This window comes from Syngnathoides biaculeatus, chromosome 18 (genome assembly GCF_019802595.1).
Source record: "Syngnathoides biaculeatus isolate LvHL_M chromosome 18, ASM1980259v1, whole genome shotgun sequence".
Classification (NCBI taxonomy): domain Eukaryota; kingdom Metazoa; phylum Chordata; class Actinopteri; order Syngnathiformes; family Syngnathidae; genus Syngnathoides; species Syngnathoides biaculeatus.
In genome coordinates this window covers 16,909,698-16,927,893 of record NC_084657.1, presented here as the reverse complement: position 1 = coordinate 16,927,893, position 18,196 = coordinate 16,909,698, and the positions used below count along the sequence as shown (strand labels likewise).

The 18,196-nt window shown below is 40.2% G+C and overlaps 2 protein-coding genes across 8 annotated transcripts; one reads left to right on the top strand and one right to left on the bottom strand.

Annotated features, from left to right (window-relative positions):
- The first annotated feature begins 79 nt into the window (after positions 1-79).
- Positions 80-8,389, top strand: tpte (transmembrane phosphatase with tensin homology). Of its 5 annotated transcripts, none has more exons than XM_061802341.1 (19): positions 99-218; positions 458-506; positions 730-807; positions 2,137-2,184; positions 2,269-2,430; positions 2,640-2,759; positions 3,842-3,941; positions 4,007-4,070; positions 4,154-4,218; positions 4,780-4,840; positions 5,290-5,371; positions 5,984-6,072; positions 6,164-6,225; positions 6,314-6,394; positions 7,097-7,202; positions 7,316-7,413; positions 7,487-7,582; positions 8,108-8,178; positions 8,259-8,389. In XM_061802341.1, the coding sequence occupies exons 2-19, from the start codon at positions 460-462 to the stop codon at positions 8,359-8,361; spliced, it is 1,533 nt and encodes a 510-aa protein (XP_061658325.1). In that variant the 5' UTR covers positions 99-218; positions 458-459; the 3' UTR covers positions 8,362-8,389. The 5 variants fall into 5 exon arrangements, with proteins under 5 accessions (XP_061658326.1, XP_061658327.1, XP_061658328.1 ...); XM_061802340.1 differs by having other exon boundaries at positions 727-807; XM_061802342.1 differs by lacking the exon at positions 458-506 and having other exon boundaries at positions 80-218; positions 727-807.
- A 1,572-nt stretch (positions 8,390-9,961) lies between these two features.
- On the bottom strand, positions 9,962-16,875 carry smpd1 (sphingomyelin phosphodiesterase 1). 3 transcript variants are annotated; one of them, XM_061802338.1, is made up of 9 exons: positions 16,606-16,875; positions 16,215-16,469; positions 13,691-14,011; positions 12,410-12,690; positions 12,155-12,328; positions 11,324-11,495; positions 11,120-11,196; positions 10,740-10,885; positions 9,962-10,671 (listed from the first exon to the last, which is right to left on the bottom strand). In XM_061802338.1, exons 2-9 carry the CDS (start codon positions 16,431-16,433, stop codon positions 10,283-10,285), a joined length of 1,779 nt encoding a protein of 592 aa, XP_061658322.1. In that variant the 5' UTR covers positions 16,434-16,469; positions 16,606-16,875; the 3' UTR covers positions 9,962-10,282. The 3 variants fall into 3 exon arrangements, with proteins under 3 accessions (XP_061658322.1, XP_061658323.1, XP_061658321.1); XM_061802339.1 differs by having other exon boundaries at positions 16,215-16,330; XM_061802337.1 differs by having other exon boundaries at positions 16,566-16,874.
- Between the last annotated feature and the right edge of the window lie 1,321 nt (positions 16,876-18,196).

Sequence of the window (18,196 nt, the reverse complement as noted above, 5' to 3'; positions counted from 1 at the left end):
CGATGAGGGGAGGGGTGCGGGGGGACATCCAGGAAGTCCCGAACCGAATTTAAAAAAAAACCCACTACGTTAGCACAAAAAAAAAAAAAAAAAAGGAGGCGTGAATGACAAGAACGCAAAGCGTCCGTTTAACCTTTGAACTGTCTTCCTTTTTCCCCAACGCCGAGTCACAAGACCGATTCCCTTCCTGGTGATTGTCTCGAATGTCGACGCCAACGGTGAGCAAGGACGCACTTGAACTTTCCCGAAGGGAGGAACAAGAATGAGATTTGCACTCGTATCCCGCTTTGCTATGCTTTGAATGCCTATTCTTTTTTTTCCGCCTAATTAACGAATGCGCTCGTTTGCACCCAGGCTGCCAGTTTATTCATGTCTTTTTTAATTTTTTTTTTATTTTGAAACATCACGCACGCTGCTCTGAAACTTCAGGTCTACAGACTTTTTTTTTTTTTTTAAGTCATGACCACGGTCCACTTCACCCCGGGTTCGGATTCATGTGTGAATGGGTGAGAATTTCAAACAAAATACATATATACACACACAAAACAATGCCTTTTGGAGAAAGATTAACCTTGAATGTGCACGTGTGTTCTTACACCCCCCCCCCTTTTTTTTTTTTTTTTTTTTTTTTTTTTTTTTTTTTTTTTACAGCATGGCTTAATGTTCAAGCTGTGTTATGGGTCACTTAGTTTGAAACCAATATGCTAATGTTTTAATGACTTTTAGAAGTGTGGCAAGGATGGATGATGCCAAAGTGGAGATTGACAACGGGCAGGATGATTCTGTGGAACCAGACACGATGTACCAGTGAGTACATCACATTGAACTGTTTAGAAATATCTCGTTTGGATGCAAAAGTGGTTCAGAGTTTAGCAAAAATGTAACCGGTGGTTAGCACGCTGCCTTGCAGTTCTGCAGGTCTGGGTTTGAATTTTGGATGACGTGTATTTATATTTGGTGAGTGGTAGTTAAAATAATCCCTTGGGGGAAATCAAATGCTTTGCATAAACAGCGTATCCAATAGGTCATGTAATATGTACCCTATTTTGACAATGTGATGTTAAATCCTCTCATTTAATAGTGTTTTGAGAAGGTTTTTATCGACAATTATGAATATTTAGGGGGGCTGCCATTTTCGCGATTCACATGACCGACGTGAGCGGATGTGACTTGTACCGTGCCGCAACAAAGGCTCGATTACATGGGACACAATTTATGCCTGGTGCCGATTTCTCAGATTTATCCTCATCTGATGAAGCAATAGAAGTATCAGGAAGACGGAGGTATACTTCCATACAGATTTGAACCTGTGTCTGTAATTAATGTTGAATATTCGGATGGTTCTTTGGGCGGAATGACGTGGGCACTGACTACTCGGAGGCCTACGCGCGACATAAGTGCGTAAACAGAGGCCCCCGGGAGCTCCGGGCCGGCAGCCCCGGATGGTTCTTCGGACGGGAATGACGAGGAGTCTGACGAGCGAGGTCTGGCGGCGGGTTGCGACCCGAGCTTCCAGGCGGCGGAGGCCTTTAGCCTAGCTTCGGCATCCGGGGCTAACGGCCTCCGCGTCATTCCGCCCGAAGAACCATCCGAATATTCGACATTAATGACACCCACAGCTTCAAATCTGTATGGAAGTATTCCTCCGTCTTCCCGATCAACCGATACGGCTATTTCTTCATCAGATGAGGATAAAACCGAAAAATCTGCGCCGGTCATCAATGGTGTCCCATGTAATCGACCCTTTGTTGCGGCACGTAACATCCGCGCACGTATATTCACGTGACTCGCAAAAATGGCAGCACCGCTGAAAATTCATAATTGTCGATTAAAAATCTTCTGAAAACAGTATTAAATGAGAGAGGATTTAACATCACATTGTCAAAATAGGGTACATATTACATGACCTATTGGATACGGTGTTCATGCAAATCACTGGATTTCCCCTTTAAGATGGTGACTATTTGATTCATAAATGGACTTTGGGAAAACATGGAAGTCAAAATCATAGTGTTTTGGAGTTTCCACTGCAGTATGTTTTTAAATTTGAATTATAAATCCGGTGATCTCTTTGCAGCTCCTCCAAATTGGCATTAAACCGACTTAAAGTGAGAAGTAAAATATCTTGTTTTCCAGCAACATCCGTAAGAAGATCGCCCCCTTTGTGATGTCCTTTGGATTCCGGTCAGTCGCGTTCTGAATTTTCTTACAAAGCGATCGATACTCTATCTTGTCGTAATCTATAGTGTTGCATATTGCTTGGCTCAGCGTGTTTGGCGTGGTACTAATCCTCGTTGACATCGTTCTGGTCATCGTGGACATTTCCTTGCCAGCCAAGAGCAGGGAAGTGGGGAATTCTCTGGAGACCGTGTCCCTTATCATCTCCTTCTTCTTCCTGGCTGACGTTGTCCTCAGGGTCTACGTGGAAGGGTAGGCATGACACGCAAACAAGTCCCACAAAATACAAAGCGTACGCGCGCCTGCGATTGGTTCATACAGAGGAAGTCATGAAGGAGGAACTTGGAGCGGAAATAAAACGGCCTCCAAGGAAAAGGAGTCCCACAATGTTTTAACACAAACACATTTCGTTGCGACATCGTCACAGCGTATTTTACCATGGTGAGTTTTTTGTTTTTAAGGTTTAAGGTTTACTTTGGCTCCACGCTGAACATCATCGACGCCTGTGTCGTGGTGGTCACGTTGGTGGTCACCATGAGCTACACCTTCACCGACCTTTCTGGAGCCAGCCTCATTCCCAGGTACTCGCTGCAGTACTCAAAAAAAAAAAAAAAATTCTTCAGGGGATTCAAATAGTTCCGAATGCGTCATTAAATGCCACCATCAATTCACTCACCAGGCACTTTATTAGGTACACCTGCAAAAGTTTAAAGTGTCAGTTTTGATTTACCAGGGATTCAAAAATGTACAGCATTTCCTGGTATCAATGTAATGCTTTTTCACAAGTTTATTTTCTTTATAGTATATATAATAATAATAATAAATCATTATTCTAATTCATATTAGTAGTAGTTTAACAATCCGGTTATTTGTACAGTTAATATATTTTGAGCATCTTATGTTTACTAAGGTACACCTAGGAATAAGATCTAAATAAAAAAAAAAAACTTATATTTTTGTTATTTATCTTATTTATGGGGTAAAAATAATAGAGTGGAGTTCAGTCTTGTTAAATTTCTAAAGGCAGCCTGGCTGCTTGAAGTTAATTTATTAAATTCCAAATTAAGTACCACATGATATTTCTTGCACCTTATGTGGTTTTAATTGTACTTCTTATTCGTTTTGTTTTTACAAGCTTTTACTCATTAAGGAAATTGAGAATTGTGTATGAAATATGTTGTGTATAGGAAGTAAATTTTGCTTTGCTTTACATACTTAGTGCAAAAACCTGAAAATAAAATTTCTTTGTACTTTTCCAAAATGGAATTTCAATTGTTTACTGCAGGGTACTTCTATTTAAATATATTCAAGTAAAAAAGTTCTTAATTTTATGTATTCATATAAACATGTTTTTCTTACAGCTGTAGTAAAACCTTCAGGACTAAATGAAAGTGCTTAAATTGGGTTTGGGATTTTGAAGATGTTCTTTTGTGTGTGATCTCATGACTATTGTGTAGGCGTACGAGTGAATTTTGTGACAACTGATTTTTTTTTTTTTTTCCTAATTTATAACAATGGAATTCAATCTAGAAAAACATGCGTACAGCGTGCAAGTACATTTGGAGTGAAACCAATGCTCATGGGATCATCACGTTGGGTCCAGTAACAGTTGAGGTGCTCTGATTTTCTTCATCAATCTCCTGTATTGTCACTACCTCCGTAGGGTGGTTTCCTTTCTGCGTTTCTTGAGAATTATCATCCTGGTGAGGGTGTTCAGGCTGGCGGCTCAGAAGAAAGAGCTGGAGAAAGTCACGAGAAGGATGGTAAAAGCTTCTGTCACAAATCGTCGCGAGAAGGGCGACGTGAGGTTCTGTCCTGTTCTCTGCAGGTCTCCGAGAACAAGCGGCGCTACCAGAAAGACGGCTTTGACCTGGACCTCACCTATGTCACAGGTAGAAGAATTGTAGCATGGCATACACGCCTGTATCCTGTTGATGTCGGGATTTTTTTTTTCCCCTTTAATCTTGCTGTTCAGATCGTGTCATTGCCATGTCTTTCCCGTCATCTGGGAAGCAGTCCTTCTACAGGAACCCAATTGAGGTATGTGCAGTACACAATTATTCCCATTTAAATTGCCACGAGGTTAGAAAAACAACCAATTACCCTAAACAGTCTTTGATGCGCTTGTTAGGCTATAAACCACTGTGGTATTGTAGTGATAGTGCTGTTCTCCCATTGGTTGAAAAAGAATCATCATTTTCACAATGGGAATGAACCTGCCAAGATACATCATTAGGTATACTCACAACATATACTGTATATTCAGTCAACATGTATATTTTTTCTTAAATATACTTTTTTCTATTTTTTTTTAAAGAAACAATACGGTGTTTCTGTTTGTTAGCACGTCTATGGCAGTTGTGGTTCAGAGTACGAGTCTCAACTTGTGTTAGACTATATGCCCTTGCACGTGTACAATGTATCCTATGTTAAGTCGTATCTTTTATTTGTGTGACAAATATGCAGACATGATAAAATATAGAGAGACATTTCAGAAGCAGCCATCAAGTTATATTCAAACTCTCTCCTTGCATCTCAAGTTTTTCTTCAATCATATTGACTTTTCTCCGCGAAGTGCTTGTCATGTGCCTTTGCTTCCAGGAGGTGGCGAGGTTCCTTGACACTAAACACGGGGGCCATTACAGAGTTTACAACCTTTGCAGTAAGTGCGCTCCCCTTTTCACCGCTTAGCACTGCCACAAGCAGTTTTGAAGGATTCTTTATCACACACACAGCCACTTCTCCTAAAATCTCATTTAAAAACTTTTCCACCACGTTGTACTGTCAGGTTTCAACGTTTTTATTTTTTTTCATTTGAATATTCAAATGTAATTATTTTTTTCAATTTCACAAATGTATTTTAATTTAATTGCTATTTTATTCATTAACAAGAAATGCATTCAGTTATATTTTTAAGATCATTTTGACTAGGATTGAATCTGATAAAAAAAAAAGACATACAGTAAGTCACACTTTTGGCCCATGTACTAAAATACTGTTAAAAATGACATACAATGAATTTTAATCCAAGTAAAACTTTGTACAAAAAAAAATGTTAACGATGAAGTATAGGTAATGTGTCCACGATGGCTCATTTTCTTGTTTTGCCAGGTGAGAAAGGCTACGACCCCAAGTTCTTCCACTACAGGGTCGAACGGGTATTCATCGATGACCATAATGTCCCTTCTTTAGAGTGAGTTTCTCACTGACTAATGCATGCCTCCAAATGACAATATTATAATAATAATTGTTAATAATGTATGTATGAATGATAATTAAGGCGCACTAGATGTCCTTTTTCATGCCAGAGCTACAAAATGATGATCACTCTTAGCCATATTAAATGGCGTAGGGCAGTTTGGCGTCGGTGTTGTGTTGGACACTTGGTTCCAAGTAGGGCTTTTTTTGAGGGGTGAACATGGCTTTTTTTCTCACCAAAGTTGGAGAATTCTTCGGATTGCCATGTGGGTGTTTTAGGATTTATGCACTTACAAAAAATGTTTTATTTTCAGATATGTGAGACTCCCATCAAGGCGATTCATTTCTCTGAGATATAATAATAACTGTTTTCAAGAGGGCGCTGACCTTGGTGAATGAAAGATTACATCACAGAATAGTATTAAAAGTACATTAAATTGAAACATAATTAAAAATAGCACTGGTGAAGAACGATGAAATGGGGAATAACATCAGATTTCCAGCTAGGATTGTTTGCCCTAAGTAGAAGTTTGTGCGCTACTGAGTTCAAGTTGTACTGAAGTTGTTGTACTTAAATAGTGTGTGTGTGTGTGTGTGTCCACTTCAGGGACATGCTGAAATATACAGCTAGTGTGAGGGAGTGGATGTCTGCTGATCCTCAGAACGTCATCGCCATTCACTGCAAAGGAGGAAAAGGTGATTCCTCTTTTTGGCCACTGAATATACAACAATGTCTTTCTTTTTCTGTTGTGCATAAAACACTAGTAATTGTTCCCTGTTGTACCAGGCCGTACTGGTACTCTGGTGTGCACATGGCTGATTGACAGTGACCAGTTTGAGAGCGCACAGGTGAGCCGGCAATCTAAAAAGGGGCTCAAGTAGAATAAGAGAATTTTTTTTTTTTTTTTTTTAATTGTGGATTTTCCCCACCTTCCAGGACAGTCTGGAGTATTTTGGGGAGAGAAGGACGGACAAGAGTCGGAGCTCAAAGTTTCAAGGAGTAGAGACACCCTCCCAGGTGCGACAGAGCCTATTTGTCTATATTTCTGACCATGATAGTCAGAATGTGAACATTAATAATCAACCATTTACTGAAATTAGAATATGGAACAAGAAATAGCCAAATGTTTTTTTATGTATAATACATATTCAAATCATAATTTATACTGCATGATGTAAAATGTAAAGAAATTAATAAATACTATTAAGTGGACACAATTCTTAAAATAATTAAAAAAATACATAATAATAATTGAAAGTATTATCAATGGCTGAAATACATTCTCTCAGAAAAATGTACATTTGTAAGACAACAACAAAAAAAAAATTCTCGCAAAATGCTTTTTGTCAAAGTGAAATCTGCCAATCAGAAAATCTAACTTGCTATGTCAAATATTTAACCAATGAATGCTGAACATTGTTGGTTATGAAAATTACACATTGTCAGCAATGCAAAATTCTATGGAGTATTGGCGAGCTTGTCATTCATACACCATCGGTGCAATTATTGTGGAAGAAATCAATCATTTGGAGGTTCTACGAAACATCCTTTTGCTTTTTAAAAGTAGTATAGGAATATAGTGTGCTGTATAAAGCATTTGTGCACATCATTAAGAGGATCCCCAGATATATATTGATTGAGCTTTTCTACTAGTACATCCATACATTAAAGAGAAAAAAAAAAAAAAAGTCTATTGTATATTGTGTGTTTGTATCACAGAGTAGGTACGTGGGCTACTACGAGACCATGAAGACGAAATTCAACCGACAACTTCCTCCTCCGAAGAGCCTCAAGATCAAGAGCATCCGCATCCACTCCATTGCAGGTCCGCCACAGCATTCCGCACACATGCACACCTCAGGAAAAGCTGCAAATGTCCAAGACCTTGAAGGTTTTGGAAGACAACGCTATTAATGTCGTGGTTGTTTCTGTCATCAGGCGTGGGCAGAGGCAACGGCAGCGACTTAAAAGTCAAGATAATCGTGAGGAAAGAACTCGTGTTTCAGTGTGTGTGCGCCACCCAGGAGAACTGCGCAGTAAGTCGCCCACTGGAGTGATATCACTGTCAAGAGGTTGTAGGAGTGTCACCCGCAGCTGTTTTGCTTTTAGCTGTTTCCCGACGTGGGCGTCAATGCGGCAGTCATCAGCCTCCAGAATGGACCTGAGGTCCAAGGAGATGTCAAGGTCATGTTTGAGTCCACTGCTGTGAGTGTTTTTACACGTTGAATCAAATAAATAATGCGGTTGCTACACACAGAAAGGGATCAAACTATATATTACTTTTGAACGTTACTGATGACAAAAAATAATGAATATAATATTAGAGGTATGAGAAGTTAGTATAAACATGATTAATAATCTGCACATTTTACTGGTTTTATTGTGGGCAGCCGAAAACACAAACCACGGAGGTTCTAGAACGCCACACGCGCGGTGGATGGATTATCTCGGCAAAGGATGATTCCTCACTAACTTGGATTTCGACAGATTTGTGAACCATATTTGGCAGAAATGGGCCTTTTGTGCATCTATAAAAGATTTTAAATCTTTTGAGTTCAGCTCCCGAAAAATGGGGAGTTCGAAACTATAAGTGTTGCAGGGATATTTTCGTTTACTCTCTTATGACCAGGTAGTGATATACTGTAGCTATAGTATTGTACTGTACTGTTTATTGCATTTGATATTTAAAGGTTTTGCATTTTTTGATATTTTCCCAAAATGCCTCCTCAGGGTATTCCCAAAGGATACGAAGACGTTCCCTTCTACTTCTGGTTCAATACCTCCTTCGTATCCGATAATAAGTATGAACATCCTAACCGTTAATAAGTATGCATGTTGACTTATAAAAGTATCTCATTAGCATCTCCTTGTCTCTCTGCAGGCTGTTTTTACCCAGAGAGGAACTGGACAACCCTCACAAACCTAAAATGTGGGACTTGTACAAGGAGGACTTTGGCGTCACTATATCCTTCATGGATGTCTAATATTGTCGTAATAAATGCTCTTCAGCAAGATGGACTACACTAAGGAGGTTTTTGTTCAAACGAGCACAGGCTCAAGAGAGTTACCTACAGTCAATTGAAAAATACATCTGGGAAAAGTGTGCAGGTGTTTGTGGGACAATCGCATCGCTACAGTCCAAGACACAAACAATAATTAGCACATGAAATCAAAGAATATCAAGATGCAAATGGAGTCCTTCTATTGGTGTAAAATGTGGGGGGGACCTTTTGCAACTATTGTCATATAAGACTGATATAATTCTGTACAATAGAGTCTTGATAGCAACAACGAAGGAAGATGTAATCAGCGTATATGACTTTTCTCCCTTTGAAAGTCTAGAATTAAGGTTGATTTTTTTAACTGCTGTTAATTTGTATTCACAAACCATAATCCTTACCACGTTTTTTTGTACCACTTATCCTCACTCGGCTATAACCCTTACCATTTAAATGTAATTTTTACAGTTATGTGATTCCCCCCAATGTGCCCCCTTATTCAACCTGGAACTATGACTTAAGATAAACGAATTCTACTCAATTCCTGAAAGAAATGAGAGGCCGGCCTGGTTTTGTTTTGAATCTACATACATACACTTAATGACAAGGGTGCTCATAGTGTAGGAACAAAACTAACTTGTGCAACTACGTTCCATGAATCCCAAATGACTGCCAGCCAAGATCCAATGAAAGATGTTTGAGACTAATTCAAATGTACTGCAGTTGGGGCGTACAAGTAGTACTGCATGCTGAGGTACCGGTATTTCTAATATTGGGTGACCTCTTTTAGCTAGCTGCATGACGTCAAAATACAGTTAAAAAAAAAAAAATTCCAACAATTTAAGTTACTGAAAAGGATTTTTTTTTTAACGTTACTAATTTCTATTCTATTTCTAATTGTTTTCAAATATACATTTGGATGAAATGATATGGAAGAACTTTTCAGTAATTAAATTTTAAAGAATAGTGAAGTCTTCTAGTTGTGAGGTATAATCTCAGAAAAAAATAGTGTATTATGCAAGTATCACTTTTTGAAATAAATTACTGAAAAAAAAACATTTACCCCAATTTTCTAATTTGACATGCATCGGTATGTACGTTCACATTGCTGGCACTATCTAAAAAAAATTAAAAAGCCACATGTGCCTAAACCATTTTATTCAGGGGTCTCAAACTGGAAATGGCCCGTGAGATATTTTTAATCCAGTATTAATATCCAAGTCTGCTCGAGCAGCCCTCGAGTTGTATATGAATCGCATTTTGACTGTGTGCGGGGACGGCGAATCTACCAATCACAGCGGGATATATGGCTCTCGGGAGCGTGACATCGACCGGGCTTGATGCAATGAGAAAAATATTATTTTAAGAGTACAGCAGCGTCGTCGTGGAGAGTTTTATTAGTACTTTTTTTGTTTCCATCACCATCCTTGTTTATCTTATTTTGTGTTCAAGTTTGAGAAGACTGAATTCTTTTCAATTTCTAATTTAAACTGCGCGCATAACCATGTGCACCAAAGCTGCAGCCCAGCGTCTGCTGGACTCTGCCTCCAGTGGTCCCAAGGTAAATTTCATTTGAGACCCCTGATTTAATCAATTCCCCAATTACATTTTATTCACAATTTATACAGGCAACCGGCAAGCTCCATTTGTCATGATGCAGATGGCCCTTGTGTGTGAAATGAAGTATAGTAACACTGTATACTTCATTTAAATTGTTTGCTAACGTTAAAGTGCAGACAGTAGACAACATTTGGGATTGACTGTGACCAAACATTTTTACATTTTAAGTAAACACAAAAATTAAAGCAAAGCTCGACACCTATTGTACATGTCATGGCTATTCTCCCAGAAATACTAGCAGCAAGGACCAAAAAAAATTCCATGATATCATTCATTGCTGCTTGGCCTAACACAGAGTTGTTCTTACTTTGGCACCACCGTGGTCACACCGCTGCAGTAAGTCGTATCTGCCGCTTCGTAAAAAGCACAAGAGTGCGGTTTTGCAAGTCTCCCTGCACGGCTCGGAAACGTGCCCCTTGTGACGGAGGTACCAGAATTTCTGGAAGAGGCGCTCGTCCCCGATGAAGCCCTGTACGAGCTTGTCCAAGTCGGAGGGGAAAAGGCTAGCGAGCCCGTAGGTCTCTGTGGCGCGGTACAGCAGAGTCCACTTGGGGTTCTTTTGGGGCTCTCCTGATTTAGGGTTGGCCTCAGTCAAGTTGAGGATGTAAGTTTCGTGGTCCAGAACCAGCCGAGAGCTGCCGCGATAGTTCCCATCCACGTAGTAGACACGGTAACCTGGGACAATGATCAAGAAATCAGTTCTGCGTGTACTTTGATTAGAAGGAAGGCTGTGACTTGCTTACCTGGGTTTAAATTGACGTAGGTGGTCACACTGGGGGCAATGAATGCGACCCCCAGCGGGCGAGTTAGGGTCTCCCCATCGTAAAAGATCTGGAACTCATCAAGGTGTGTGTGCCCGAAAAACTGACCCGTAATGGTACTTTCATATCTGGAAAAACCATATTGGACAGTGTTGCATTTTAATGTTACGTTAATTGCAAAATCGAATTGAATCCAATACAATCGGGTCAACCATTCCACAGCTTCTGTCCACTTGTGTTAAATGACGGCTCAATGCAAAATCCTCACATATATAATTCGTAAATTCAAGAATACTAATCCTTTGTGCTTGGGCAAGCAACAAAAAAAATGTAGCATTTTGACCTTTTTAAAACCAATGTACCTGTTGACAATATGATAGTAGTTCCAACTCCAACTGCTCAAACATAGACCCGGTGGAATATGACCAATGATATGAACCTGCCCTTAGAAAAACAATTACAGCCATAAGGAAACAAGTAGACCAACAACTTTACCTTCATTTAAAAAAATCACTGTCACAGTTTTTATGATGATAAAACTGAAGCATTTTCTATTTCCTCCTCACCTTCTCCCCCTTGTCTTCACTGGTCTGAAGTACGTGGACCAACCACTGGAGCTGGTTAGCGGGGTCACTGGAGTTCACCATCAGCCAGAAGTTCTCGCGAGCGCAAAAGTTCATGTTGAGGGACACCAACCTGAGGCCCGGCTGGATCACCATCGTGTAAAATCCTCCGTATCTGTAAAATCATTCAAAACAAAATGTAGTTTTTCCCCCCAAAGTACAAATAGTATATATTTTTTTTGTCTTCCCAGTGACAGAATCATGCCAAAAATAATGGGTGATGAGCAAATGATATCAATACTAAGTATGTTACATGAAGTAAATACATTATTGCATACCTCCAAAACTGTAGGACCTCAGTCACAGAATGAATTAAAACTTTTAAGTCAACATAATACTGAAAACCTCTCATATGTAGCCATGCAGCATCTACAAAACACTACTGAGCAACTGTATTTTACAACTATTACTTTATTAATCCTAAATTTTAGTAGTAGTTAGTCCTCCTTGCCAGTAGCTAGCCCTACTACTACTATATTGACTTGGCACATCAGTGCATCATAGGCATCAGAAAGAATGTTTTTTTTTCCACAGTTATCTCTTAATCAAAACTACTTGTGGTATCAGTACTCTATATCAGTGAGTACTCAAGAGGGAGTACTCATACCGGAAAAAAGAGGTAGTTGAACATGTTTAAAGTAGTGATAAATAGTGTAAGGAGATAATTCATTCAGTTTACATGCAGTTTAAATATAGTTTACATTTCTTTGTCAACCAATTAACAGTATTTCTGACTCCCCCCATCCCTCAAACATGAGCTCAAAGTTGGCCCACCTCAGAGACTTCAAAGCCTGCTCCGGCAGCCACTTTGACCACTCGTCAGCCATTGTGCTATAGAGCCAGGCGGAGGATCTGTTCCCATGCACGAAAGGCGGAGGGAAACTGTTCACCGGGGTGCTCTCGTGGTTCCCAATAGCTGGGTAGACTGTCACATTAGGCCCGAGGTGTCTGAGCAAAAGATGGGAGTCCGCCAGTTCGTTAAAATGGAGAAACCATCAAATGCAGAAACAGTTTAAAGTTCCCTTTTACTTGTGGATGAGCCTCGTGATGACCGTAAGCGCAGACAGCTGCTGTTTCCTTGTCTGAGCCCAGACGTTGTGCGCAGGTATGTCTCCCGTCCAGTAGACCCAGTCCCAGGGTCCGGCCCTGGCGATATTTTCCAGGAGATTTTCCACCGTCCTGAGCGGCAGGTCGCATTTGCTGTACGTTCCCCAGTAGCCCGCCTCCTGGCGCCGCCGCGAGGGCGAATAGGAGTCGTTACGGCAGCACAGAGGATCCTTGCAGTCAGCGGGACTGCCCGTCATGTACTCCTGTCAGAGAAATTATACATTTAAGGGATAAGTATTATGCAAACTTGAGGTTTTGACTGCTTCGATATACATAGTTGGGTGTCTGGAATGCTTGCACACCCATTAAGTTTAAAAATTAAACAACCACAGAAACATTTTGTCATCCGCCCATTTCTGAAAATGCATCTTAACAGCAACCAGTTCTGCACTTCTGAATATACAACCCTGCCCGACACAGTTCATGTTGCTTGCAACATGATCAGACAGGCTGGATGACGATCCAAAGCCACTTTCAAGCAATGGCCCAAATCCAGCCACCAGACTGTTCACTACATTTCAGAAACAGCCACATCCTCTATCGGACCAACGCCCCTATTGTGATAAATCCAAATGGTAATCAGAGTGGCAATTTGTTTTGTTGGACAGAGAAATTAGCATTAAAACAAACATGCACCCTGGGGGGGAAGTGAATGGAGCCAGGTTCCCAACATGGAATAAGTAATACATACCAATGTTGACGCAGTTTTACATATTCACTTGGCTCGAGTAGTTTTATTTTGCTTGTGACTGAAAAGAGGTTAAGCTCAGAGTTTCATTTTCATTTCCAGTACCAACCGTTTTTCTTAAACTCTGAAGACAATGTGTTTGTTGTGCTAAAATCGAAACGTGAGCATTGATCCAACACAGGGGTGAGCAAACTCTTGTGTCCAAAGGCCACATGTGATTTTTGAAAACAAACCGATAGGCCACATAATTTGAAGATCAAGCAAAATGTGTGTGGAAAAATTTATTTTAATCAATTAATATCCTTTATACTTTTCTATGTTTAAAAAATAGAATGTATTCTCAATTTTAAATTCTAATTCCATCAATTATTTAATAAAATGTTTTTGTTTTAAAATTTGACCCTTCAAAAATCGGTTATTGGAATTTTATTCCGCCTAATAGCGGAATCAGCCCCAAAAATCAATATCGTTTGGGCCTTAATATAAATATGTGTCTCCGAATTGAGCAGGCTTACGTTGTCCCAGTGGATGTCGGTAAGAAACAGCACCCTGCTCTGCGGGGAGCCCGGTTGAGGAGGCGCAGGCGGCGTAACGGGAGGCTTGGGGTCTTTGGGCAAGGTGATGTTCCACGGCGCGTAGATGTCGAACTTGCCGCAGGAGGGGCCCACGAGTAAGGCGCACACCTCGGTTGGCCACAGCAACGACGCCTGCAGGGCCCGGATGAAGTCGTCCCGAAAAAGCTCCGTGATGTTGCGGCACACCTGCTCGTCGGCCAGGTGGAGGCGGATGCAGGCCTCGCCGACGGCGTGCGCCACTCGCTCTTCATTGAGGTCGCTCTGGAAGAGTTCACGAAACGAACAAGTCCATGTAGAGTTACTCCATAACTTACTTTGTTGAACCAGTGTCATTCTACAACCAAGAATATGAAAATATTCTTTCTGATACAGCTCCTACCTCCCTGTTGGTGTTGAACATAAAATCTGTAATTGAGGTCAACCAACGCAATCATATGACTCTTGGTGTAATATCAGCTATAAAAGTCATAAAGACTTGACAAGCAACCTAGATTTGACACTTTTAGGCTGTCTCTGGTGACATTTAAACGGAAAACAAAAATGTATTCGACCAAACGATGCACAGGTGACAAATCACCTAATCGAGGCCTCGAACCTCGTAGCAGTGTCAAAGTGGTTGGAGGTGTCTGTAGCTCATTCAAAACCCCTTCAAATGTGGCTCATTGTCTTTATCGCTTAAATAGAGCAAAAACATGTTTAATGTTGCAAGCCAGACACGACATGCACCATTGATTATAGATAAACTAGAGAGTTTTTCACAATCAATTGGCCTCAGATACTTGCCATCGACATAAATGAAGTCAAACACAAACATTTGATCTCATTGATACCTTTCAAACGCCAATGAGGTCATCTAACTAAGGATCGGGTCATGGACCAAACTGCTATATGAATACATCTGTGAATCCAGCTTGTAAAACATGCACATTTACTGAAGTGTAGGCACCAATTACATTTGGTAATAGTCACTTTGGAACATTTATCTATCGAAAAACACAATGACAATAACAGAAAACAAGGTCATTATTTATCAACCAATGAGTGAGACACTGACAGCCATGGAGGAAAATTTCTCAACGCACCCCCATGAAGTGAAACAGCCAGCAGGTGAAGTTCTTTTAGTGTGTCAAATGTTTCAAAGCACTGAATAATTGTAGTCCGATTTTATCGAAGTAATTCACTGCTTCAGAAAGCCCAATTTTCTCAATCGCTACTGATAACGAAAGTAGGCGCAACCTATCCTAAAGACATGATGAGTCATGTAGAAACTGTTTGTTTTGGACGGTTTGTAAATGATTCAAGTATTTCACAGAACCGCAGACTAAACACTGCTTATCTTGTGACAACTTCAACGCATTACATCAATTTTCTGCTTGCACTTACGAGGTTCACAGGTGAGCTGGAGCCTCGTCGCAGCTGACTTTGCACATCAGGCAGGATAAACCTTGGACTGGTCACCAGTCAATCACAGGGAATGAACTGACCCACAACAATTTAGAGTCTTCAAATAACCCGATATACATTTTTGCAATGAAGAATGAAGCTGGAGTTCCTGGAGCAAAAAGGAATTGACAATTGTTTTTTAAAAATGCTGTCAAAATGAAACCTGTTTGAAATGGATAAGGCCATAATTTCCTTTTTTGTTGCTCCCCTAAAACAGTGTTGCACAACTTTTATTGAGCCAAGGAACTTATTTTACATTACAAAAAAACACACTAAATGTGTTTTTAAAAAGTATAGACACTGAAAAATAATTCTCTCTTAATGAAATTACATTTATGGGCTCGTTTAGGCAAGTATTTTATTAATGGCAATGGGTGGATACACTGGTTAATTAGTTGTTATCCTTTGTCGACATTCATCATTGTCGAGTATTAGAGGAAGGTGGACAAATTAATAAAATTGATAAGGGGTGGGATTTCATAAAAGTGCAGATTTCTTTCAATTCTTTTCTCAACGTGGCAAAACTAGGGTTAGTGTTTCAATGTCTGTATTGTTTATTGTATTTTAAAAAACAAATTACCCTATACAATTTAAAGCATTTAATTATGTACATGACTGGCATTGATGGAATGGATAAAGATGCATTTAAGTAAATTCCAAATGTTCAGATTAATTACATGAAATGAGATTATTGTCACAGCACATCTGATCTAACTCGGGAATCGCTGCTATTTGCATGACGCTTCCTTTGTTTACTCTACTGTTGGAATTCTTTATTGTCAATTCAGCAGGATGCAAAACTACTCATGCTCTGTATTGTATCTGTAAGTACAAATACAGATACTACTACTGTTGTTAAAAATAATAACATTTTGTTGAGTCGGGTCATCTGTAGATGTAGTTTGTAAGTGTAAACGGGAAAAAAGTCGTCAGGAAAAATAAATACAAATAGTCAACGTGAAAAAACTACATGAGTGAAGTAATTCAGTATTTTAGTGTATCTGCAGTGTGAAGACTTTACCAGGAGAGCCACATCCAGGATGGTGAAGAGAGCCTGGCACACGCGGCAGGAGATGCTGGTCCAGTTGAATCGGTACACTGGCAGGCTGAGACGCTGCATTTCCAGCTGAGGCTGACCTGAGATCAGCATCGGATGACATGAAGCGACTAAAGGCAGCACGAACAACAGAGCGCAGGTCAGCGGCCCGAAACGGGGCTGCAGTACGTGCAGCTGCGCCATTGTACCCGTGGAAGTCTTGACGTGTTGTGGCGTGGACTAAACATAAACACGTAGAGTGGGTTAAGGGTGAGGTTTAAACGTATAAAGACACAATGCCTATGCGTGCTGAGCTAGCAAACGTTCAGCCGGTACCTGAAGCTAATACGGGCAGTAGATTCGTGGTCGTACTCACAAAGCGTGAGGACTCCCAAGAAGTCTCGGCGTGGGACGAAAAGTTATCGAGAACCGGTCCTCCGTCCTCCGTATTGCGCCGGTGGCCGCCGCCGGTTTTCTAAGGCGAGCGCCGCCGACCGACTCCAGCTCTTTAAGGAAGTCACATGGGCTGCTCGTTGGTCACGTGACCCGCGCGTGAGTAACACTGTCATGTTTTCATCAAGACGCAGCACTCGAAACTCGATTTTTATTGATTTACGTCCTTCCCATTTAACCCTCGTCGTCCACGTCGGGAATGTATTGCGTTGAAAGGCCTAAAAAAAAAAAAAAAAAAAAAAAAAACCCTGCGACATTTAAGTGCTGTTTGCCCTCTAGCGATTGTAGGAGCCATTACACTCTTTCCGGTGCTCACTTTCTAATTATGATGTGGTTGGTTGAAAGGGTGTCAAGTTCTTTTTTGTCACGAGGCGCATTGTATTTTTTGTTGTTGTTTCTTTTCCACTGCCGTGGCCTGTGTGACCATGATATCACCTATTGATTGATGGATTACTAGATTTGAAATCAGACCTTTGTTCGGCTGCTGTTCAGTTAATTTAAAAAAATAAGTAGTTTGGTTACAGTATCTCAACACAGTCACTCACATTTGAAAAATGCACGCGTGCGGTCAGTCATGCTTGCAGATACAAAGTTACGGGTGTGGTCCACCAGACATGCACGCAAATAAAGTTGCGGGTGTGATTAGGGATGGAAGCTCAAGACCTTAAAATAACTTACTGCACAGGTGTCAAACTCAAGGCCCGGGGGCCAGATGCGGCCCGCCGGATGATTTTGTGTGGCCCGCGGAGGCGAATCATCTGTGTCAGCTTCCATGATTTCTGTGAAAATCTGGAGCAAAATTTCAAATTGCCATATAAATGAAAACGTTGAGATAGAAGCCTTTTCATGTTGCTAAACATGAATAATGGCTGAAAAAACTCATTACCCTTCTGATTCCCAAAGTAGTTCATAAATTTTGTGAGTAAATTTGATGCGGGGATTAAAAATTTATTATTATCATATTTTCACAGTCATAACGGTCTCTGAGACAAACCGTAACAACACTGTGGCCTGCGACAAAAGTGAGTTTGACACCCCTCACTTACTGTATTAATATAACATAACTGCAAATTAAAAATAAAATAAACAAATACATAACTAAAATAGAAAACAGAAATTTCTAACTCAAAAATGATCATTTCCAATTTCAACTGATCGTAGTAGAACATGATATAAAACGGTATTTAACATTTTTCAATCAATAAAAATTCTTGACCTGACAAACTTTATCTGAAGAAAAGTTAAATGCACTGACCTATCAAGGACTAAACACGAACTGTCTATACCCGCAATGTTTTGAAAATGCTGCAAAATTAGTTCATCATAATCGGCGTTAGTTGCAAACAAGCTAGCGATACAATGTAACAAACATTCCTGTCGGCAATCATGATGTATTGTTACAGTCGAGCGTAATTTACGGTGGTATCTATTGTCAATCCATTGATGAAAGCTCGCAGTAGATGATTCATATCTTCCTAAAGCATGGAGAGGGAAAAAGTTTTCATTTTCAAGAT

Coding starts and splice junctions, on each gene's coding strand:
- tpte (XM_061802340.1), top strand. CDS start 460: ATGACCACGGTCCACTTCACCCCGGGTTCGGATTCATGTGTGAATGG. Junction 2,185..2,268: donor GTGATGTCCTTTGGATTCCG/GTCAGTCGCGTT, acceptor TGCTTGGCTCAG/CGTGTTTGGCGTGGTACTAA. Junction 6,395..7,096: donor GAGTAGAGACACCCTCCCAG/GTGCGACAGAGC, acceptor TTTGTATCACAG/AGTAGGTACGTGGGCTACTA.
- smpd1 (XM_061802338.1), bottom strand. CDS start 16,433: ATGGCGCAGCTGCACGTACTGCAGCCCCGTTTCGGGCCGCTGACCTGC. Junction 14,012..16,214: donor TCCTGGATGTGGCTCTCCTG/GTAAAGTCTTCA, acceptor GAACTCTTCCAG/AGCGACCTCAATGAAGAGCG. Junction 11,197..11,323: donor GTGAAGACAAGGGGGAGAAG/GTGAGGAGGAAA, acceptor TTCTAAGGGCAG/GTTCATATCATTGGTCATAT.